Raw genomic sequence first — 24,036 nt, 5'->3', positions numbered from 1 at the left:
GAACAGGGAGAATATGCCAAAAAATGTAAGCTTCTGTTTCCAGGGCAACAAGGATCTGCAGATCACAGTTCTGTAGGCTTGTCAGTTGTGCAGACAGAACCCAGAAATATGTCTAGTAGTGCACCACTAACATGAAACGGCATTCAGGTTTCACTCCGCTCTAGGAACAATTACGACAGGATCACTCCGTTTTGGAGCTTTGGTCCTTTATACACTGTATTCCTTTCATTATAATCATTATATACAAGTCATATTTTATCAGTAGACTCCATTTGAACTAAGATGGTCTTCATCTGTGGAAAATAGACTGCATGTACTGAATGATGCCACAAAAAAATATCAGGAATTTAAAGGCTGGACCTTCAATTAGGTAAGCATTTAACTCGGAAAAACAATGTGGACAGATTCGTTTCCTGGAGACATATTTGCTCTATTGGAGCAAGGTGTACATTTATTTTTAAACCTGAAAAAGCTTTCCTAAACATGTATTTTTCGTACTCTGTGTGATCATCTATAAGCCATCCTTTTGAGCTCCTTGTATCCAGTGTGATCAGCTGACCGGTTTTCCTGGTGTGAGAGAGCGAACATGCTGAATAGATGCCCTCATGCACTTTGGCTAAAGAATGCTACACTTGGCACTAAACCGTGAGGGCTCATCAAGGCCAGATCAATTGTTCATCTCTCTACAGCCTATCCCCAAGGCTCAGCACAACTACGGGTTAACTCTGATGGTATGCTGTGACAGTCACAGGCGAGGAGACCTAGAAGCCCTCGAGGGGAGAACTACAAAAATGTTACATTCCACAGACTAGAATGTAGGTCTACTTGTTATCAATTGTAAAAGACTACAAGTTGTCCCAAAAATGTTTGTGCATGACTGCCCACATTTAGTTTCTTTAATCTTTTAACAGTGTTAGAATTAGCTGCAAACAGATCCATTATAATGTAATTAACATTTTCATAGTCATAAGCAATTGATAAGGAACTTATTATGTATTGTTTCTTTAAGACTCCCTTTCAAGGAAACTATTGTTTGGCAACATATTATTATGAACTTATCTCCATGTGCTGGTATGTTCCTCTAAAAACAGAAACAAACTGTATTTCCATAAGCTCACTTGCATGCTGATTCATGATGAGAAGAGCACCACATTATTACCTCACGGGCTTAGATCGTTTACGGTGGTAGCAGTGAATCACACAGTAATTACACCTATTGTTGCTCCAGACTTTGCTGAAATAATGAGTCCTCCAAATCTCAAGAGGGACTACTGTAAAGATAGGGATTTACAGAGCAGGACAACACATATTTATCAAAGTCATATAGACCTTGAATGAACGTATGGGGATAGCAGCTATGACAAAAAAAATCCTATGCTATGACTAATCATGTGCAAAATATCTCTATGCAGAGGGACTCCTGTGGTCTGCTTTAGATCCTTTTTTTGTATATAGACTGATAAGCAGACAACTTGCTGTCAGCTCATGTCAACAGGAGTCATTGCAACATATGTTCTGGGTACATTACATTTATACTACAGTACAAAAACAGTGTATGACACTATAATCTGAAGTTGGAAGAGGTTGATTCTCTTTGACCGACTACCACTTATATTTCAGCCCATATGGCAAATATATCATTTAGCAGACAGACACTCTTATTCAGAATGACTCAGGACCTTATTGTCAGAAATAAATTCTGAATCTGATGCAGTTCTAAAATAATTAATTGACTGCTCTCCATTTCCATCTGTAAAATTACAATTCAGGTAGATGACAACTATTATTTCATTAATTATTATTAATTCATTAGATCATGTATTATTGTTATTAATATTGTTATACATACTTATCAATTACAACTAGTCTGATTATTTAGGCTGTAATACACACAGCCTGAAACTAATGCCTGCAAAATCTTGTAAATGTTACTTACGAGCAAGAATATTGAATACAATTACATTTAAACTTACTATACCGGTTTGTCCTTCATCTGCTCGAAATTTAAGACAAAGTATGCACAAGAAAGTATTGTTTACCTGACTTTTCAGAGAGCAGTACAGTTCTGCACCTAGGTAAAATTAGTTTTATATTGGATATTCAGTTTTGTCTCATGAATAGCTATTGAACCAAGGATGCCATGATAATTGTATATTCTGAATCGGGAGGATGGGGAACAGTCAACCCGTTTTCTTTGGTGAATTTTTCATTTTCTAAAATGTTTTATTCGGATTTCAATTTTCAGAAAAATCAAAAATTCCCACAAAAACAGTGTTGATTGTTCTTCATTCAGAATATAAAATGTTCAATGTCATGGCATGCTTGGTTCAACAGTATTGATGAGAACTGAATATCCAACATTAGACTAAAATATATTTTTTTAATCAGAAAAAACAATACTTTCCTATGGATATTTTGTCCCCAAAAAATCGAGCAGTTGAAGCAACAGAGTTTAAATGTAATTTCATTATACATTATGGCTTGTAAAAGTACATAGTTTACATTTACACGATTTTGGAAGCATTCGTTTAGGCTTTCTATACAAATGATTTACCTGTGTACTACAGCCTGATTAATCAGACTATATTACAGTGTGGTCATAGAAGTCCTTGATCTCATGCATAAATTACACCAGCCCATTGTGCAACAGAAGGAAGCAGCTTGTTAGCTAGCTGGCTGAACTGTGGTGGCTAGAATTCGCACTGTAACGTTAGTAGAGAACAGAGCCAAGGAAAGTGCAGCCCTTCAATACAGCAGGCAAGCAGACCAGGCTGCCCTCAGTTTTCAGGCCAGTTAGCGACATTATTGAGAGGGTAGGGCAGGGTTATCCAACAAAGTAGAACGCGTGGGTGACGGACAATGCTACACTGTTTTAAAATGAATTGAATTAAAGCTGTACTTTATTGAAATAGCACTGATGGTGCCGAGCGCTGCGGAGGGTAGCTAGTTAACGTTAGCTGGTTAAGTAACGTTAGCCTAAACAAGTTTCCTAGATAGACGAGCCTGGACAACCTTTCGACATTTAACGTGAGTTAGTTACAGTAGCAACTTGTCCTAAAAGCTAACGTTAGATAGCTAGCTACGTTATTTTGTCAGTACAATTTATCTTAGTGAAACCGGGTCCCAAGCATCCAGAAAACGGGTTTGCGCATTACTGCCGCGGAGCTCAGACTGCAGCCACGCAGACCAACCCCGGGCAGTTGAAGTTGCAAGGTAAGTCAGCACCAGCAGCCACTTCACTCCATTGTCACTTAAAGCTAACGTTAGCTAGCATGTAGCTTAACAGCGAGCAGGCTAACCCATCATCTAGTTAGTTAGCTATAAAACCTATAGCTAGTGGTAGCACTGTACTGCCACATCATTGACTTTTGCCAACTAACGAGCTACATTTTGGTACAGGATATTTGTTACATCAGAGTTGTTTACTAACTAGCAGAGCACAGAGTTAGCTTGTTAGCCACAAATGGCCCAAGCCATTATTCGCATGTTAGTCAATCGTTTCGTCATATAAATAGGAAAGTAAGGTTAACGTAAGTAGGCTACGTAGTTACGATTTTGTCTTGGCATTGAACTACTGTCTCGTAAAATATCCAAATTCGTCTAAGTGTTAGCTAATGTTAGCTGGCTAGCAACCATTTCGTAAACACTGTCACACTGACAGTTGCCTTTATTTATACCGCATTCAAAATGTCTTCAATTTATATTTTTCCCAATCATTGTGGTTTAAATATAACGTAACTGTACCACTACAATATGAATAAGATAACGATAGTAGTGTTTGTTTACGAATGGGGGGCGACATTGGTCAGCTTTGCTAACGTTAGCGAATTTTTGTTGTCTTCATCGTTCGTTCAGATGAGAAGTAGCTAGTGATGTGCAGTTCGCGCAAGATTCGTTTTTTTTTAGTCATGATTCCGAGTGACTCGGTTCATTTTTGTCGTTCGTTTGACCTGCTGGAGACGTATTGCGAACATCAACTGTCTATTTGCATGTTTAGAACGGATCAGTGATCGCATGGTGCAACAATGAATGCAATTCATTTATTGAATGGTATGATGGACACCGCTTTGTAGAACCAACACATACACACAGCCTCTGTTCAACGAACTCGAGAACGAATCGTTTGGGTGCTGCAGTTTGCGAACGATAGGCTATTGTGCGAATCACTCACGGCAGTCAAGCGATGCATTCCACCAAGTGTCGTTCACAATCTAGTCCGGTTGCGGCCACCACAAATACACCTCGTTTCAACTGTATCAAAAAGGATCTCATTTGTATGCCTAGCAAACAACACATGTAGATTGTTTAAAGCACACTTACAAGTCTGTCACAGATGACAGCTCCAATAAACCCCTTATGGCGAAGGACATGTGAACGAGAGGCTTGTGGAATTATGACTTGAGTTTTCAGTGGCATCAGTTAATCTAAACCTAGGGTGTAGAAATACACCCACCAGTTGAAGCTAATTTACTGTACTTCCACACACATTTTTAACTCTAAAAGGCTATTTGGAGAACCGCAAAAAAATAAAAATGTTCCTCCCAATACATTATCACCACTATATTAGGTTTAAAGGTCTGTGGAATGGTGTGTACAATGTACTACTCAACCTCATAATACATAGGCTACATTGACTAATTTAGCCTACTTGTGGAACAGCGCAACATGAAATAGATGCATATTACACGCTATCAAATACAAACATCAATGTGAAAGTAACCTGAGCATAAAACAGCTGACTGCGAATTCAAACTATGTCAGATAGACCCTACACATGCATTGAAATAAAAGGCATACGTCAAAGGAATTACTTAGGCCTGCAATCAACAAGGACGCATAAAGACAAACAAACTCGACCAAGGAATTAAGAAAAATCTACACATTAAGGCCGCACCTGTGATTCAGCACCACTAAATGGAAAGTGCCTTGATACAGGTAGGCATAGTGGAGCACTGTGGGGTGTGGCTGAATGGACAGCGTCTCTGTCTAGTAGCCAGCTAGAAGTAGGTAATGCAGTTTGTGGGCAGTTAGGCATTTTCTGGGCACAGTTGAATAGCCCACAATGCTTATGTTAAAATCATAACTGGCACTCAGATTTTATTAAATTGTAAATTGTCACTCATATGACAAAGGTTGCAGACCCCCTGCTATAGGCTATATATTTAATTAAATACAATTTTATTGGAATTGGGTGCTGTAGGTGTCCTGGAGGGTGGACAGTGTGCCCCAGTAATGTGTTGGGGAGACCCCCCTCTGGAGAGCCCTGCGGTTGTGGGCGGTGCAGTTGCCATACCAGGCGGTGATGCTCTCAATGGTGCATCTGTAAAAGTTTGTGAGGGTCTTAGGGGCCAAGCTGAATTTCTTCAGCCACCTGAGATTGAAGAGGCGCTATTGCGCCGCCTTCACCACACTGTCTGTGTGGGTGGACCATTTCAGATTTTCAGTGATGTGTATGCCAAGGAACTTGAAGCTTCTCACTGCGGACCCATCGATGTGGATGGGGACATGCTCCCTCTGCTCTCTCCTGAAGTCCATGATCAGCTTGTTCATTTTGTTGACGTTGAGGCACCACTCTGCCAGGGCCTTCACCTCCTCCCTGTAGGCTGTCTCGTCATTGTTGGTAATAAGGCCTACTATTGCTGTGTAGTCTGCAAACTTGATGATCGAGTTGGAGTTGTGCGTGGCCACCCAGTCATGGGTGAACAGGGAGTACAGGAGAGCGCTGAGCATGCACACTTCTGGGGCCCCTGCGTTGAGGATCAGTGTATTAGAGGTGTTGTTGGGGGCGGCCTGTCGGGAAGTCCAGGACCCAGTTGCACAGGTTGGGGTTCAGACAAAGGGCCACGAGCTAGGAGGGTACTATGGTGTTGAAGGCTGAGCTGTAGTCAATGAACAGCGATCTTACATAGGTATTCCTCTTGTCCAGATGCAGTGAGCAGTGTGATGGCGATTGCATTGTCTGTGGATCTATTGGGGATGTATGCAAATTGATATGTGTCTAGGGTGTCAGGTAAGGTGGAGGTGATATGATCCTTAACCAGCCTCTCAAAGCACTTCATAATGACAGAAGTGAGTACTACAGGGCAATAGTCATTTAGTTCAGTTACCTTTGCTTTTTTGGGTATAGGAAAAATGATGGACATGTTGGAGCAAGTGAGGACGTCAGCCACGGAGAACGAGCACCTACAGTCCTCGGGAGAGGGCTGCATCGGCCATGCCGATTAATCGGTCAACATCTAGTTGTAATATGGCAAATCTGGCAAATCTTTCTGGATTGGCTTCCCCGGTGATGTTATCCATGTACCACTACTGTGTTCAGTACAAAAACGCTTTGGCATGTTGGAGATAGAAATGCCAGGAATATAACTGACACGATTCCTTAGAATCAGGGGCATGTTTATTATACATAATACATTTCTGTTTGAACGTTGGCAAATGTTGTCTCTCCTCCTGCTGGACTTGGCCCTGGTAATCGCTTGTCCCTACCTATGTGAAGCTAGCCAAAATAATGATTATCCACTATCCTCAATGGTTTTACCCATGTGCATGTGTGTCTTTTTCAAGTTTTATGTGTGCATGTTTGTAAAATGGTTAAATTAATAAACTAAACTACTATGTGTATTGAACATTGAGAGCTAGTGTGGCTAATTTCAGTGGTTTGAGAGTCCTGCAGTAAGAGCAAATACGCTAATATTTGTGTAAACTCTACATGGCTGTGTTTAGTGGATGTCACTGAGCAGGCCGATATCCAATTTCATGGGTGCACAATACATAGGTTAGAGCAGGGGTGGGCAAACTTTTTGACTCGCGGGCCACAATGGGTTCTAAAATTTGACAGAGGGGCCGGGCCAGGAGCATTTGGAGGGAGTGTTTGGGCCGGATATACTAAAGCATTAAATGTAGTGTGTGCAAACCTCATAGCACAGTAAGAACACTACAACCCAATTTATTAACTGTCTTTCAAATGTGAAAAATAGCCCTTATCAGTTAATAAATTTGTCTCAAGGAATATGCAAGATATGGCATTTACATACTATTTCGCAGATACCGGGATGAGGAAATGTAAATAGATTAAAATAACATACGCACTGTGATTTATCAAGATTGCGTCTGTTTTTAATAAGTTTCAATCGAAGGTGCAAAGTTAAAGAAATCAACATTTATTGAAAAATGGAATCACTTTCAACATTCAAAACATATTATTACACAACGAAATACTCAAGCTCAATAATATCTACTTGTGTTAAACTCCGCAAAATCATGGATGGATTGTCCTGACCGCGCGCTCTACAAACTCGCCACGGACGCCCTCGCCTTCACGCGCAAACAGTACACGTGTATCGTTGCCAAGCACACAGACATAGGCTGTATTAAATATCCTACCTGCAGCTGAAAATTTAAATTTAAATTAAGAGCGATGTGCGGCGTGTTAATAAAGCTACTGTACCGCTGCTGTGCGTAAATGCGCATTGCTCTTAATTAAAAGACGCACTTCCAAACTTTCCATATGCATTTTTTCATAACACAGCAGAAAAACTCACCATTTCAGTGGGAACAGTGTTGTTGGTCTCCCTTTTTTGCCAGTGCATCAAAGTCTGGAGTTAGTTTTGTTGTGGCAATTCTCAGGACAGATCTGAGGTGTTGGTCAGTTAACTTGGATCTGTGATGGGCTTTGTTGATTTTCATGACGCTAAACGTCTGCTCACACACGTAGGTCGAGCCAAACAACACCAGCATCTTCTGCGCCGTCCTCCGGAGGTTTGGAAACGCGGTCTCGTTAAGTGAAGCGTAAAAGTCATTCAGTTTAAGAGACTTGAACTTCTCCTTTGAGACGGAGTCAGACTGAAGATCGATCAGTTCCAATTGCAGCTCCTGCGGTGCTGATTCGGGGTCTTGTGACAGGGGACAGGACACCAGTTGAAGTGACTTGTCAATTTTTTCAAAATCACAGAACCGACGGCAAAATTCTCTGTGCAGATCGTCCAGTGATTTGCAGTATTTCTTCGCATTTCGGGCGGCCTCTTTCTGCACGGCTAGTGTGGGGAAATGTGCGAAAGATTTGTTTGACATTTGCCTGGAGAATAAAACCAGCTTGGATTTGAAGGCTCTCACATTTGTGTACATGTCGTGCGCAAACTGATCTTTCCCCTGTAGCTTCACGTTCAGCTCATTCATGTGTGAAAATATGTCCACAGCAAACGCAAAGTCACAAAGCCAGTTTGTGTCGCTCAGCTCGGGGAATTCTTCGGATTTCCCCATTAAATTAAAAAATGAGCGAATCTCGTCTTTGAGCTCCCAGACTCGTTGAAACACTTTCCCCAAACTTAACCAGCGGACGCGAGAGTGGTAAAGTAGGTCCTGGTGATCCGCATTAGTTTCTTCCAGGAACGTAATGAACTGACGATGATTAAGTCCCCTTGCTCGTATGAAGTTAACAAGTTTTACAACTGGATCCACGACGTGATTAAGCTGCAATACAGACTTACACAGAGACTCCTGATGAATGATGCAGTGAAGTAAAATAACATCCTGGTCAGGGTTTTCTTCTTTCACTTTATCCTGGATTCTTTTCAGCAGCCCGATGTTTTTTCCAGTTAAATTTGGCGATCCATCCGTGGTGACATTGGCAAGTTTACTCCAAGGTAGCTTCATTCTCTCGATGACAGCAGACACCTGTTCATATAAGTCCTCTCCTCGCGTTTTCCCTTTCAGTGATTCCATGCTCAAAAGCTCCTCCGTTATCTCAAAACTGTCGTTAATCCCTCGGATAAAAATTAGGAGCTGAGCAGTGTCTTTTATGTCGTTACTTTCATCCAGTGCTAGTGAATATAACTTAAAGGACTCCGCCTTTTTGTTTAACTCGCTGACTATATCTTCGTCAATCAGTTCCACGCGGCGAGTCACTGTCCTGCGTGCTAAACTGATTTTTTCAAACTTGGCTTTGCTCTCCGGACACAAGAGACCTGCTGTCTCTACCATGCACTCTTTCAAAAACTCGCCTTCGGAGAAAGGCTTGCTAGCCTTTGCTAATTTGAATGCCAGCAAATAACTTGCCTTGGTACTTGACTCTTGAATTGCAGTTTGTCGGTGAAAAAAGTTCTGTTGACTCTGTAAATTAGCTGCCAACCTCTGAGCAGTAGCCGCCCGTTCTTGTGTTGACTGCTTGCTAGCATAGTTTGCATGCTTCGTGGCAAAGTGACGGCTGATATTGTACTCTTTGAAAACCGCAACAGCTTCTTGGCATATCAGACATACAGCCGTTGATCGGACTTCAGTGAAGAAGTATTTTGTTGTCCACTCCTTATTAAACACTCGGCATTCGCTGTCCACTTTCCTTCTCTTTGGTCCGCTCATTTTCACAGAAGGGCTTAATGGTGACGTGAAACGAAGTGAAAATTAAAGTGAAATAAAGAGAAATACGCGCCACTCCAACAACGGTCAATGTGTTTTGAGTGCGCCATCTATTGGGGAAACGTGGGCATTGCAGGGAAAGGGGAAAAAAATGAGGTTTTTACTATAATTTGGACAAGTTCGGCGGGCCGGATTAAAAAGCCTAACGGGCCGTATGTGGCCCGCGGGCCGTAGTTTGCCCATGTCTGGGTTAGAGTGTGCCCCCAATGCAATTATGCAGTCTAATACGCACGCCCCCCCCAAAAAAATTATTCTGTTTATTGTCAAACAAATTAATAATTGTATTTCATTTTAAAATATGTAACAACATTCCAACCTTGTTTATCATTATCTAGTCCAAATACGCCATGATTCCATTTTGTATCGGTTTGCATCAATTTCAATTAGGCACTTATTTTGATGGCGACCCACAAATTCCACACGCTGAGCACGACAATCAAGCAATCACATTTTTATTTGTGACATGCTTCCTAAACAACAGGTGTAGACTAACAGTGAAATGCTTACGGGCCCTTTCCAACAATGCGGAGAGAGGGGAAATAATCAAGAAATAATAACACAAGGAATAAATACACAAAGAATAACGATATCTACTTGGTACTGATACCCAAGTTGTGCAGGGGTATGAGGAAATTGAGGTTGCTATGTCAATATAGGTAGGGATAAAGTGAATAGGCAACAGGATGTATAAACAGTAGCAGCATCATATGCAATAAGTCAAAATAGTTAGTGCAAAAAGGATCAATGCAAATAGTTAAATAGTTAACCAATAGCTACCTGGATTAACTATTTAGCAGTCTTATGGCTTGGGGGTAGATGTTGTTCAGGGTCCTGTTGGTTCCAGACTTGGTGCATCGGTACTGTTTGCCGTGTGGTAGCAGTGAGAACAGTCTATAACTTGGGTGGCTGTAGTTTCTGGCAATTTTTAGGGCCTTTCTCTGACACCGCCTGGTATAGAGGTCCTGGATGGCAGGGAGCCTCGGCCCCAGTGATGTACTGAGCCATACACACTACCCTCTGTAGCACCTTGCAAACAGTTGCCATTAGAGGTCGACCGATTATGATTTTTCAACGCCGATACCGATTATTGGAGGACCAAAAAAAGCCAATACCGATTAATCAGCCGATGTTTATATATATATTTGTAATAATGACAATTACAACAATACTGAATGAAATTTTGTATTTTTTTTTTAAAATCAATTTTTTACCCCCTTTTCTCCCCACTTTCGTGGTATCCAATTGTTAGTAATTACTATCTTGTCTCATCGCTACAACTCCCGTACGGGCTCGGGAGAGATGAAGGTCGAAAGCCATGCGTCCTCCGAAACACAACCCAACCAAGCCGCACTGCTTCTTAACACAGCGCGTCTCCAACCCGGAAGCCAGCCGCACCAATGTGTCGGAGGAAACACCGTGCACTTAGCTACCTTGGTTAGCGCGCACTGCGCCCGGTCCGCCACAGGAGTCACTGGTGCGCGATGAGACAAGGATATCCCTACCGGCCTAACCCGGACGATGCTAGGCCAATTGTGCGTCGCCCCACGGACCTCCCGGTCGCGGCCGGCTGCGACAGAGCCTGGGCGCGAACCCAGAGTCTCTGGTGGCACAGCTAGCGCTGCGATGCAGTGCCCTAGACCACTGCGCCACCCGGGATGCCCACTTTTTTTTTAATTTTTTTTTTTATACTTAATAAAATCAATTTAGTCTCAAATAAATAATGAAACATTTTCAATTTGGTTTAAATAATGCAAAAACATAGTGTTGGAGAAGAAAGTAAAAGTGCAATATTTGCCATGTAAAAAAGCTAATGTTTAAGTTCTTTGCTCAGAACATGAGAACATATGAAAGCTGGTGGTTCCTTTTAACATGAGTCTTCAATATTCCGTACCGTTCCGTATTTCATCTAACAGGTGGCATCCCTAAGTCTAAATATTGCTGTTACATTGCACAACCTTCAATGTTATGTCATAATTATGTACAATTCTGGGAAATTAATTACGGTCTTTGTTAGGAAGAAATGGTCTTCACACAGTTCGCAACGAGCCAGGCAGCCCAAACTGCTGCATATACCCTGACTCTGCTTGCACAGAACGCAAGAGAAGTGACACAATTTCTCTAGTTAAAATAAATTCATGTTAGCAGGCAATATTAACTAAATATGCAGGTTTAAAAATATATACTTCTGTATTGATTTTAAGAAAGGCATTGATGTTTATGGTTAGGTACACAGTGCGGATGGGCTTGTTAAATCATCACCCATTTGGCGACGTAGGCTGTGATTCGATGATAAATTAACAGGCACCGCATCGATTTATATGCAACGCAGGACAAGCTAGATAAATTAGTAATATCATCAACCATGTGTAGTTAACTAGTGATTATGTTAAGATGTATTGTTTTTTATAAGATAAGTTTAATGCTAGCTAGCAACTAACCTTGGCTCTTTGCTGCACTCGCGTAACAGGTGGTCAGCCTGTCACGCAGTCTCCTCGTGGAGTGCAATGTAATCGGCGTCCAAAAACGCAGATTACCGATTTGTTATGAAAACTTGAAATCGGCCCTAATTATTCGGTTGACCTCTAGTTGCCATACCAAGCGGTGATGCAGCCAGTCAAGGTGCTCTAAATGGTTCAGCTGTTGAACTTTTTGCGGATATGAGGGCCAAATTATTTCAGCCTTGAGGGGGAAGGGGCATTGTCGTGCCTTCTTCACGACTGTGTTGCTGTGTGTGGACCATGATAATTCCTTAGTAATGTGGACCAAGGAACTTGAAGCTCTCGACTCACTCCACTACAGCCCCGTCGATGTAGATAGGGGTGTGCTCGGCCCTCTGTTTCCTGTAGTCCACAATCCGCTCCTTTTGTCTTGCTGAGGGAGAGGTTGTTGTCCTGGCACCACACCGCCAGGTCACTGACCTCCTCCCTATAGGGTGTCTCATTGTTGGTGATCAGGCCAACCACCGTGTCATCAGCCAACTTAATGATGTTGGAGACGTGTGCAGTCATGGGTGAACAGGGAGTACTAGGCACGCACCCTTGAGGGGCCAACGTGTTGAGGGTCTGCTTGGTGGGTGTTGTTGCCTACCCTCACCACCTGGGGGCGGCCCTTCAGGAAGTCCAGGATCCAGTTGCAGAGGGAGGTGTTCAGTCCCAGGGTTCTGAGCTTAGTGATGAGCTTGGAGGGCAATATGGTGCTGAGCTATGGTCAATGAACAGGGATCTTGTGTAGGTGTTCCTCTTGTCCAGGTGGGAAAATGCAGAGTGGAGTGCAATAGAGATTGTACCAACTGTGCATTGAAGTGTGAAATGTCAGTGAAGACACTTGCCAGCTGGTCAGTGCATGCTCTGAGTACGAGTCTTGTTAATCCGTCTGACCCCGCGGCCTTGTGAATGTTAACCAGTTTGATGGTCTTACTCACATCAGCTAAAGAATGCAAGATCACACAGTCACCCGGAACAGATGTTGCTCTCAAGCCCTGACACATCTGACGAGCATCAGAGCCAGCGTAGTAGGATTCAATCTTAATCCTGTATTGACTTTTGACCGTTTGATGGCTCGTCAGATGTCGTAGCGGATTTCAATGAGCGTGGCTCCCGCTACCTTGAAAGCTGCAGCTCTAGCCTTTCGCTCAGTGTGGATGGTGCCTGTAATTTATGGCTTCTGGTTGGTTGTTCTCGATGCACTTATTAATGAAGCCGGTGACTGATGTGGTGAACGTGTCTATTATCGGATGAATCCTAGAACATATTCCAGTCTGTTCTAGCAAAACAGTCCTTTAGCTTAGCATCATCGGACCACTTCCGTATTGAGCGGATCACTGGTACTTCCTGTTGGAGTTTTTGCTTGTAAGGGGGTGAACTTTATTCATAATAAGGGTTACATGGAGAAAATCTGACCTCTCTGAAATGCAAATGGATGGCGACCCTCCAGGAAAATATATACACTACATAACCAAATGTATGTGAACACCTGCTTGTCGAACATCCCCCCCCCCCCCCCCTTGCTGCTATAACAGCCTCCACTCTTCTGGTAAGGCTTTCCACTAGATGTTGGAACATTGCTGCGTGGACTTGCTTCCATTCAGCCACAAGCATTAGTGAGGTCGGGCACTGATGTTAGACGATTAGGCCTGGCTCATAGTTGGCGTTCCAATTCATCCCAAAGGTGTTCAATGGGGTTGAGGTCAGGGCTCTGTGCAGGCCAGTCAATTTCTTCCACACTGATCTCGACAAACCATTTCTGTACAGATTTGTGCACGGGGGGCATTGTCATGCTGAAACAGGAAAGGGCCTTCACCAAACTGTTGCCACAATGTTGGAAGCACAGAATTGTCTAGAATGCCATTGTATATTGTAGCGTTAAGATTTCCCTCACTAGAACTAAGGGGCCTAGCCCGAACCATGAAAAACAGCCCTGGACCATTATTCATCCTCCACCACATTTTACAGTTGGCACTATGCATTGGGGCAGGTAGCGTTCTCCTGGTATCCGCTAAACCCAGATTAGTCCGTCTGACTGCTAGATGGTGAAGAGTGATTCATCACTCCAGCGAATGCGTTTCCACTGAGCCACTGTTTCCGCTGATTAGGCTCGTGTGCAGCTGCTGGGCCATGGAAACCCATTTCATGAAGCTCCCGACGAACAGTTATTGTGCCGTCGTTTCTTCGAGGCAGTTTGGAACTCGGTAGTGAGTTGCAACAGAGGACAGATTTTTATGTGCTACACGCTTCAGCACTCGGCGGTCCCGTTCTGTGAACTTGTGTGGCCTACCACTTCGCGGCTGAGCCGTTGTTGCTCCTAGACATTTCCACTTTACAATAACAGCACTTACAGTTGACCGGGGCACCTCTAGCAAGGCAGAAATTTGATAGCACCCTCTACAACCACTGTGATTATTATTATTATTTGACCCTGCTGGTAATCTATGAACATTTGAACATCTTGGCCATGTTCTGTTATAATCTCCACCCGGCACAGCCAGAAGAGGACTGGCCACCCCTCATAGCCTGGTTCCACTCTAGGTTTCTTCCTAGGTTCTGGCCTTTCTAGGGAGTTTTTCCTAGCCACCGTGCTTCTACACCTGCATTGCTTGTTGTTTGGGGTTTTAGGCTGGGTTTCTGTACAGCACTTTGAGATCAGCTGATGTAAGAAGGACTTTATAATTAAATGTGATTTGGTCTTTATTGCATTATTCACACACACTCAAAATATGCTGCGTCAACTTCAGTAGCCTACCTGTCCTCTTCTAGTTGGCCATGTGAGATCAAGTGCGCCTAGTATACACTACATGACCAAGAGTATGTGGACACCCCTTCAAATTAACGGATTCGGCTAGTTCAGCCACAGCTGCCCTTGCCAGGACCTGCGGGAAAGCAGCCCTCCAGATAGAGACACTTTTTGTCCTTTGTTCTTCACTCTCTGTCCCCCTTCATCTCTATCATATAATTCAATAAGATTAATCAGCTTTGTACAGCTTTGCAAGGTCTTTTGAATCACTTTTGTTTGTGTACTGTCGTGGCCAAAAGTTTTGAGAATGACACAAATATTAATTTCCACAAAGTTTGCTGCTTCAGTGTCTTTAGATATTTTTGTCAGATGTTACTATGGAATACTAAAGTAAAATTACAAGCATTTCATAAGTGTCAAAGGCTTTTATTGACAATTACATGAAGTTGATGCAAAGAGTCAATATTTGCAGTGTTGGCCCTTCTTTTTCAAGACCTCTGCAATCCGCCCTGGCATGCTGTCAATTAAATTCTGGGCCACATCCTGACTGATGGCAGCCCATTCTTGCATAATCAATGCTTGGAGTTTGTCAGAATTTGTGGGTTTTTGTTTGTCCACACGCCTCTTGAGGATTGACCACAAGTTCTCAATGGGATTAAGGTCTGGGGAGTTTCCTGGCCATGAACCCAAAATATCTATGTTTTGTTCCCCGAGCCACTTAGTTATCACTTTTGCCTTATGGCAAGGTGCTCCATCATGCTGGAAAAGGCATTGTTCGTCACCAAACTGTTCCTGGATGGTTGGGAGAAGTTGCTCTCAGAGGATGTGTTGGTACCATTCTTTATTCATGGCTGTGTTCTTAGGCAAAATTGTGAGTGAACCCACTCCCTTGGCTGAGAAGCAACCCCACACATGAATGGTCTCAGGATGCTTTACTGTTGGCATGACACAGGACTGATGGTAGCGCTCACCTTGTCTTCTCCGGACAAGCTCTTTTCCGGATGCCCCAAACAATCGAAAAGGGGATTCATCAGAGAAAATGACTTTACCCCAGTCCTCAGCAGTCCAATCCCTGTACCTTTTGCAGAATATCAGTCTGTCCCTGATGTTTTTCCTGGAGAGAAGTGTCTTCTTTGCTGCCCTTCTTGACACCAGGCCATTCTCAAAGTCTTCGCCTCACTGTGCGTGTAGATGCACTCACACCTGCCTGCTGCCATTCCTGAGCAAGCTCTGTACTGGTGGTGCCCCGATCCCGCAGCTGAATCAACTTTAGGAGACGATCCTGGCGTTTGCTGGACTTTCTTGGGCGCACTGAAGCCTTCTTCACAACAATTGAACCTCTCTCCTTGAAGTTCTTGATGATCCAATGAATGGTTGATTTAGGTGCAATCTTACTTGCATTAATATCCTTGCCTGTGAAGCTCTTTTTGTGCAAAGCAATGATGATGGCACATGTTTCCTTGCAGGTAACCATGGTTGACAGAGGAAGAACAATGATTCCAAGCACCACCCTCCTTTTGAAGCTTCCAGTCTGTTATTCGAACTCAATCAGCATGACAGAGTGATCTCCAGCCTTGTCCTCGTCAACACTCACACCTGTGAGAGAGAATCACTGACATAATGTCAGCTGGTCCTTTTGTGGCAGGGCTGAAATGCAGTGGAAATGTTTTTGGGGGATTCAGTTCATTTGCATGGCAAAGAGGGACTTTGCAATTAATTGCAATTCACCTGATCACTCTTCATAACATTCTGGAGTATATGCAAATTGCCATCATACAAACTGAGGCAGCAGACTTTGAAAATTAATATTTGTGTCATTCTCAAAACTTTTGGCCATGACTGTACATCCTCTCTATGTTCAGAAACATTGGCGGTGGTGAATGACTGAGGGCTTAACTAAAAATAAAGCTTGTAAACACCAGTTGATATGACTGATCTGCGGGTTGGGAATTGGGAGGGTTCTCTGCTGTGTGTGTATTCAAATGGGTAGGGGGTTTGAGGTTTCCCCTAGGAACTACAAGTGTTTTCAAGCTGATGCCTTGTTGACCAAGAATCATGACCAAGCCAAGGAGTAGCTACATTTTATACTATTACTATGAACACACTCGCTCACGTAGGTGTCTGATACACCAATGTTGTTATTTGAACATTGTATCAAGTCCCAGTCCAAGACCTTCCTGTGAGTGTGAAACATTTGCACTTACGGCGTCTGCAAATACCTCCCTCCCTCAGAGCATGTGTGCAGCTACAGGTTGGATGACATAAATTCCAGTTGGCCTGCAATGGAGTGGATGGTCCATCAGGACTGATTTAACAGACACTGAAGAGAGCCACGCTTTATTGATGGTCCGTACCTCCCAAGTCATAACACACAAAGGCTGTTAACAGTATTAACTCTGAAGTGATACATGTTCCCATGTCTCACTAGAGAAGTGTCTTTGTATGTGTTCTGAATGAGGGACCGCTCGCTTTGTTGCCGAGCCCCCCCCCTCCCACACACCACACACACTTTGACAGGGTCCCAGGCAGCCAGTGTCTGTGTGTGCGTGTGTGCAGCCAACTCCCAATGAGTTGCTCCTGTCGGTGCCGATCAGTCAGCAGTCAAGCTGTTTTTTCACTTCGAAGCAGGAAGGGGCCAGTGACTGTGCAGGGTGAGTCACGGTGCAGCAGGGAAGAGAAAGAGAGCAGGGCCGGCACAGCACAACCGCTCTCTGCCCAAGTTTATACAGAGAGGAATATGTGCACTGTGATGACTGGGCATACCAGTTCAAATACACCGAACTGTAAACTAATGACCACAGTTTTTCTTCATTTATATGAAGGTCTATATTTTATTTTGGGGGGGGGGGCAATGGCAAAGTCTTGCTGCCTTGTCACCCAATTACGTGTTGTTGGCATTCCCATATGGCTTTATGATTCTGATGACTTCCTCGAGTAATGAGTTGTAACTAAAGCATTTTCTGTGGTGAAGGTGGTTGTTGTTAACTTGCCCTTCTCTAAATAAATTCCCATAAGTACTGCATGTTCTGCTGACATCACTCAATCTTTGACCTGGTATTTGGGGGGGGCTGGGGGACATTTTGTCTCTCCAGCTAACTAATTTCCTTGTTAAACATCTCATGTGATGTAGAGACAATTGCATGCTTATCATTGTGACATTATGCCATACACCTATATTTTTACCTTAAACATTTCATTTGTTTAAAAAAATTATGTTTTAGCCTAAGCTTTATGCATGTGAGTTTGGTTTATCGGTATGTACATTTAGTTTTGTTGTCAAAGTAGTGCGCTGATTGCTTGCTAGATGCCAGCCTCTCTACCTCTTCTCTACCTGTGAAGGTGGCCTGTAATGACCGTGTCTTCAAGAGCTCACTGCCAGGCAGCCAGCCAGATACAGTACTAGTGAGTGAGAATGAGAGGAGGGGGGTCTTTTTGAGTATGCTGCACCAGTAATTTTGTTGATTCTGTAGTTTGTGTAAAAGCATCTGCACTCCCCTGGTCCCTTAGCTGGGTAGAGTGACTCAGTCAGCCTTGCAGATGTGCTCAGCATAGTGGATGCTCCCCAAATGGCACCCTATACCCTATATAATACACTACTTTTGACCAGAGCCCACTAGAGTGCCATTTGGGATTGACCCACAGTTGGAGCCAGAGCCAACAGTTTCACATTCACTCACACTCATTTGGAGAGAGAGGGCACGGCCGGCGGCGAAAACCAATTGCCCCTGTTGATTATGGGCGATTCCAGTGTTATGGACATTACATTTGCACACAAAATCACAACTTTCATGTCTCACAGAATGGACAAACAAAATATAAATACAACTTTTGATGCGTGGGTCTATAGTAGTGTTTACCCCAAAAAGCAGACTTTTAAATATTGGCATGTTGGAGAAATAAAGCATATAAGACGCATTATGGATGCAACATGAAATTTGATTTTTGAGTGACTGAACATATTATTAAAAGTCTCAGTTTGTAAGTCTTAGGTCAAAACATTGTTTGCCATTTCAAAGGAAAGTCTTTGCTGAATAGAAAAACAATAATTTTGAATTATTACTTTAGAGAGGAAAAAAACTACAGTTATGGATGTTTATAAAAAAAAAATGAAAACTAGGCAAGTCAGTTAAGAAATAAAGTAAGCAGTGACTGTAATGACTTCTCTTGCACTGAGATGCAGTGCCTTAGACTGCTGCGCCACTCGGGAGCCCGAGTCTGAAATAGACATTCAAATCTTCAAGGGTCAATCAGCAGTTGCTACATCCATTTTTGGACTTATAAATTAATGATATGTATCCATTGATTTGTAAAGAATATACAGTGTATTCAGAACCCTTGAATTTTTCCACATTTTGTTACCTTACAGACTTATTCTAAAATTCATTAACTAAAAAAAATCCTCATCAATCTACACACAATACCACATAATGACGAAGCACAAACAGGTTTTAAGACATTTTTGCAGCGATTACAGCATTGAGTCTTCTTGGGTATGACACTACATGCTTGGCACACCTGTATTGGGGAGTTTCTCCCATTCTCTGCAGATCCTCTCAAGCTCTGTCAGGTTGAATAAGAAGTGTCAGTGCACAGCTATTTTCAGGTCTCCAGAGATTTTAGATCAGGTTCAAGTCCAGGCCCTGGATGGGCCACTCAAGTACATTCAGAAACTCCTACGCAGGTGCATATTCATTAATTGTTTATGGTTCATTGATCACGCATGGGAAACAGTGTTTAAACCCTTTACAGTGAAGATATGTGAAGTTATTTTGATTTTTACGAATGATCTTTTAAAGACAGGTTCCTGAAAAAGGGACGTTTCTTTTTTGCTGAGTTTCTATTCAGTGTGTGAGCCAATATTGAGGTTATGATTAAGAAGTTGGAGTTATTTTCTGTCTGTATGAACAAGGACAACACACAGGTCTTTCCGTCATTGTATGTTTGTTTTTTTTTGTCTGCAAATGAACTCAAGTTTACGGACAATGTCAAATGTGATATTTTTTTTTTTTTTTTTTTTTTCACCTTTATTTAACCAGGTAGGCTAGTTGAGAACAAGTTCTCATTTGCAACTGCGACCTGGCCAAGATAAAGCATAGCAGTGTGAACAGACAACACAGAGTTACACATGGAGTAAACAATAAACAAGTCAATAACATGGTAGAAAAAAAAGAGAATCTATATACAATGTGTGCAAACGGCATGAGGTAGGCAATAAATCGAATAATTACAATTTAGCAGATTAACACTGGAGTGATAAATCATCAGATGATCATGTGCAAGAAGAGATACTGGTGTGCAAAAGAGCAGAAAAGTAAATAAATAAAAGCAGTATGGGGGGTGAGGTAGGTAAATTGGGTGGGTAGTTTACAGATGGACTATGTACAGCTGCAGCGATCGGTTAGCTGCTCGGATAGCAGATTTTTAAAGTTGTTGAGGGAGATAAAAGTCTCCAACTTCAGAGATTTTTGCAATTCGTTCCAGTCGCAGGCAGCAGAGAACTGGAAGGAAAGGCGTCCAAATGAGGTTTTGGCTTTAGGGATGATCAGTGAGATACACCTGCTGGAGCGCGTGCTGCGGGTGGGTGTAGCCATCGTGACCAGTGAACTGAGATAAGGCGGCACTTTACCTAGCATAGCCTTGTAGATGACCTGGAGCCAGTGGGTCTGACGACGAACATGTAGCGAGGGCCAGCCGACTAGGGCATACAGGTCGCAGTGGTGGGTCGTATAAGGTGCTTTAGTAACAAAACGAATGGCACTGTGATAAACTGCATCCAGTTTGCTGAGTAGAGTATTGGAAGCTATTTTGTAGATGACATCGCCGAAGTCGAGGATCGGTAGGATAGTCAGTTTTACTAGGGTAAGTTTGGCGGCGTGAGTGAAGGAGGCTTTGTTGCGGAATAGAAAGCCGATTCTTGATTTGATTTTGGATTGGAGATGTTTGATATGAGTCTGGAAGGAGAGTTTGCAGTCTAGCCAGACACCTAGGTACTTATAGATGTCCACATATTCTAGGTCGGAACCGTCCAGGGTGGTGATGCTAGTCGGGCGTGCGGGTGCAGGCAGCGAACGGTTGAAAAGCATGCATTTGGTTTTACTAGCGTTTAAGAGCAGTTGGAGGCCACGGAAGGAGTGTTGTATGGCATTGAAGCTCGTTTGGAGGTTAGATAGCACAGTGTCCAAGGAAGGGCCGGAAGTATATAGAATGGTGTCGTCTGCGTAGAGGTGGATCAGGGAATCGCCCGCAGCAAGAGCAACATCATTGATGTATACAGAGAAAAGAGTCGGCCCGAGAATTGAACCCTGTGGTACCCCCATAGAGACTGCCAGAGGACCGGACAACATGCCCTCCGATTTGACACACTGAACTCTGTCTGCAAAGTAGTTGGTGAACCAGGCAAGGCAGTCATTAGAAAAACCGAGGCTACTGAGTCTGCCGATAAGAATATGGTGATTGACAGAGTCGAAAGCCTTGGCCAGGTCGATGAAGACGGCTGCACAGTAATGTCTTTTATCGATGGCGGTTATGATATCGTTTAGTACCTTGAGCGTGGCTGAGGTGCACCCGTGACCGGCTCGGAAACCGGATTGCACAGCGGAGAAGGTACGGTGGGATTCGAGATGGTCAGTGATCTGTTTGTTGACTTGGCTTTCGAAGACCTTAGATAGGCAGGGCAGGATGGATATAGGTCTGTAACAGTTTGGGTCCAGGGTGTCTCCCCCTTTGAAGAGGGGGATGACCGCGGCAGCTTTCCAATCCTTGGGGATCTCAGATGATACGAAGGAGAGGTTGAACAGGCTGGTAATAGGGGGTGCGACAATGGCGGCGGACAGTTTCAGAAATAGGGGGTCCAGATTGTCAAGCCCAGCTGATTTGTATGGGTCCAGGTTTTCCAGCTCTTTCAGAACATCTGCTATCTGGATATGGGTAAAGGAGAAGCTGGGGAGGCTTGGGCGAGTAGCAGCGGGGGGGGGCGGGGCTGTTGGCCAAGGTTGGAGTCGCCAGGAGGAAGGCATGGCCAGCCATTGAGAAATGTTTGTTGAAGTTTTCGATTATCACGGACTTATCAGTGGTGACCGTGTTACCTAGCCTCAGTGCAGTGGGCAGCTGGGAGGAGGTGCTCTTGTTTTCCATGGACTTTACAGTATCCCAGAACTTTTTGGAGTTAGACTGACTGCGTGTATTGGTTCCTGACTTCCCTGAACAGTTGCATATCGCGGGGGCTCTTCGATGCTATTGCAGTTCGCCACAGGATGTTTTTGTGCTGGTCGAGGGCAGTCAGGTCTGGAGTGAACCAAGGGCTATATCTGTTCTTGGTTCTGCATTTTTTGAACGGAGCATGCTTGTCTAATATGGTGAGGAAGTAACTTTTAAAGAATGACCAGGCATCCTCAACTGACGGGATGAGGTCAATATCCTTCCAGGGTACCCGGGCCAGGTCGATTAGAAAGGCCTGCTCGCAGAAGTGTTTTAGGGAGCGTTTGACAGTGATGAGGGGTGGTCGTTTGACCGCGGACCCGTGGCGGATACAGGCAATGAGGCAGTGATCGCTGAGATCTTGATTGAAGACAGCAGAGGTGTATTTGGAGGGCAGGTTGGTCAGGATAATGTCTATTAGGGTGCCCATGTTTACGGATTTAGGGTTGTACCTGGTGGGTTCCTTGATGATTTGTGTGAGATTGAGGGCATCAAGCTTGGATTGTAGGACTGCCGGGGTGTTAAGCATATCCCAGTTTAGGTCACCTAACAGAACAAACTCTGAAGCTAGATGGGGAGCGATCAATTCACAGATGGTGTCCAGGGCACAGCTGGGAGCTGAGGGGGGTCGGTAGCAGGCGGCAACAGTGAGAGACTTATTTCTGGAGAGATTAATTTTTAAAATTAGAAGTTCGAACTGTTTGGGCATAGACCTGGAAAGTATGACAGAACTTTGCAGGCTATCTCTGCAGTAGATTGCAACTCCTCCCCCTTTGGCAGTTCTATCTTGACGGAAAGTGTTATAGTTGGGTATGGAAATCCCAGAATTTTTGGTGGCCTTCCTAAGCCAGGATTCGGACACGGCAAGGACATCAGGGTTGGCAGAGTGTGCTAAAGCGGTGAGTAAGGCAAACTTAGGGAGGAGGCTTCTGATGTTGACATGCATGAGGCCAAGGCTTTTTCGATCACAGAAGTCAACAAATGAGGGTGACTGGGGACATGCAGGGCCTGGGTTTACCTCCACATCACCCGAGGAACAGAGGAGTAGTAGGATGAGGGTGCGGCTAAAGGCTATCAAAACTGGTCGCCTAGAGCGTTGGGGACAAAGAATAAAAGGAGCAGATTTATGGGCGTGGTAGAATAGATTCTGGGCATAATGTGCAGACAGGGGTATGGTGGGGCACGGGTACAGCGGAGGCAAGCCCAGGCACTGGGTGATGATAAGAGAGGTTGTATCTCTGGACATGCTGGTCTCAATGGGTGAGGTCACCGCATGTGTGGGGGGTGGGACAAAGGAGGTATCAGAGGTACGGAGAGTGGAACTACGGGGTCCATTGCAAACCAAAACAATGATAATGATAACTAGCCTGAACAACAGTATGCAATGCATATTGATATTTGAGAGAGACATACAATAAGGCATAAAGTGATTGCAGGTCTTGATTGGGAGAGCTAGCTAAAACAACAGGTAAGATAACAGCAGCAATAACAGGGTGCTAGTCTAACACAGCAACAACAGGTAAAAATGGCGACGACTAGGCAGAGAGGGTCGGATTAACTACACACAGATCCTGAGTTAAAGCACAGAGCCGGCAGATAAAACACAAATAAACAGAATGGAGTACCGTCAATTAATGGACAGTCAAGCAGGCATCAGCTATGTAGCCAAGTGATCATAGTGTCCAGGGGGCAGCCGTAGATGGAGCAGGGAGGCCTCCACTAAGCTAGCACGCGGCGTTTAAAGTTAGTAGCCCGGGGGGTGGTCTGCTCAGACGGAGGGGGTCTGCTCAGACGGAGGCCGGTTGAGGGCACAGCGGGTGGGGTATACGTCTGCAGACCAGACGTGGTCGTGTCGACAGAGAATCCAAGCCGGATGGCGAAAGAGAGGTTGTGAATTGTAGAATTGTGTTTGCTAACTGGTGCTAGCTTCGTGGCAGTGGCGCTAGCTGCGCTAGCTGCAAGCTAGCTGTGAGGATCAGAAGTAGTGGCTCAGGGATTACGGCAGGAATCCGGCGTTGTTGTCGAGAGACAGTCCGATGCTGGTAAATTGGTGAGTAATATCCAGGCTAATAACAGGGCTGGTGTCTGTGCAGAAGGTAAAAGCTGCTAGCAGCGGCAAAAAATGGCTAAATTAGCTTGTAGCTGATTTAGACCAGTTGTGATGGATTGGCAGGGCTCTGTGTCGGCAAAAAAAGGTCC

At 43.9% G+C, this 24,036-nt stretch overlaps 2 protein-coding genes across 5 annotated transcripts in view; one reads left to right on the top strand and one right to left on the bottom strand.

The window, feature by feature from the left end:
• Positions 1–349: 349 nt before the first annotated feature.
• LOC139576319 (zinc finger MIZ domain-containing protein 2-like) overlaps positions 350–24,036 on the top strand; it is a 77,782-nt gene continuing 54,095 nt past the window's right edge. Inside the window, exon 1 of one of the 4 annotated variants that reach the window (XM_071402271.1) lies at positions 350–370. The gene's annotated coding sequence lies outside the window, so the exon portion shown is untranslated. Of the gene's footprint in view, positions 371–2,677; positions 3,214–4,837; positions 4,936–24,036 lie in introns of those variants that run through there. The other 3 variants (XM_071402268.1, XM_071402272.1, XM_071402270.1) reach the window with 3 other exon arrangements.
• On the bottom strand, positions 7,546–8,979 carry LOC139575309 (general transcription factor II-I repeat domain-containing protein 2A-like). The gene has a single exon (XM_071400255.1). The coding sequence runs from the start codon at positions 8,977–8,979 to the stop codon at positions 7,546–7,548; it is 1,434 nt and encodes a 477-aa protein (XP_071256356.1).

The sequence above is a fragment of the Salvelinus alpinus genome, chromosome 5, assembly GCF_045679555.1.
Source record: "Salvelinus alpinus chromosome 5, SLU_Salpinus.1, whole genome shotgun sequence".
Classification (NCBI taxonomy): Eukaryota; Metazoa; Chordata; class Actinopteri; order Salmoniformes; family Salmonidae; genus Salvelinus; species Salvelinus alpinus.
Note: the sequence above shows the minus strand (reverse complement) of the source record. Positions and strands in the feature narration are given on the sequence as shown.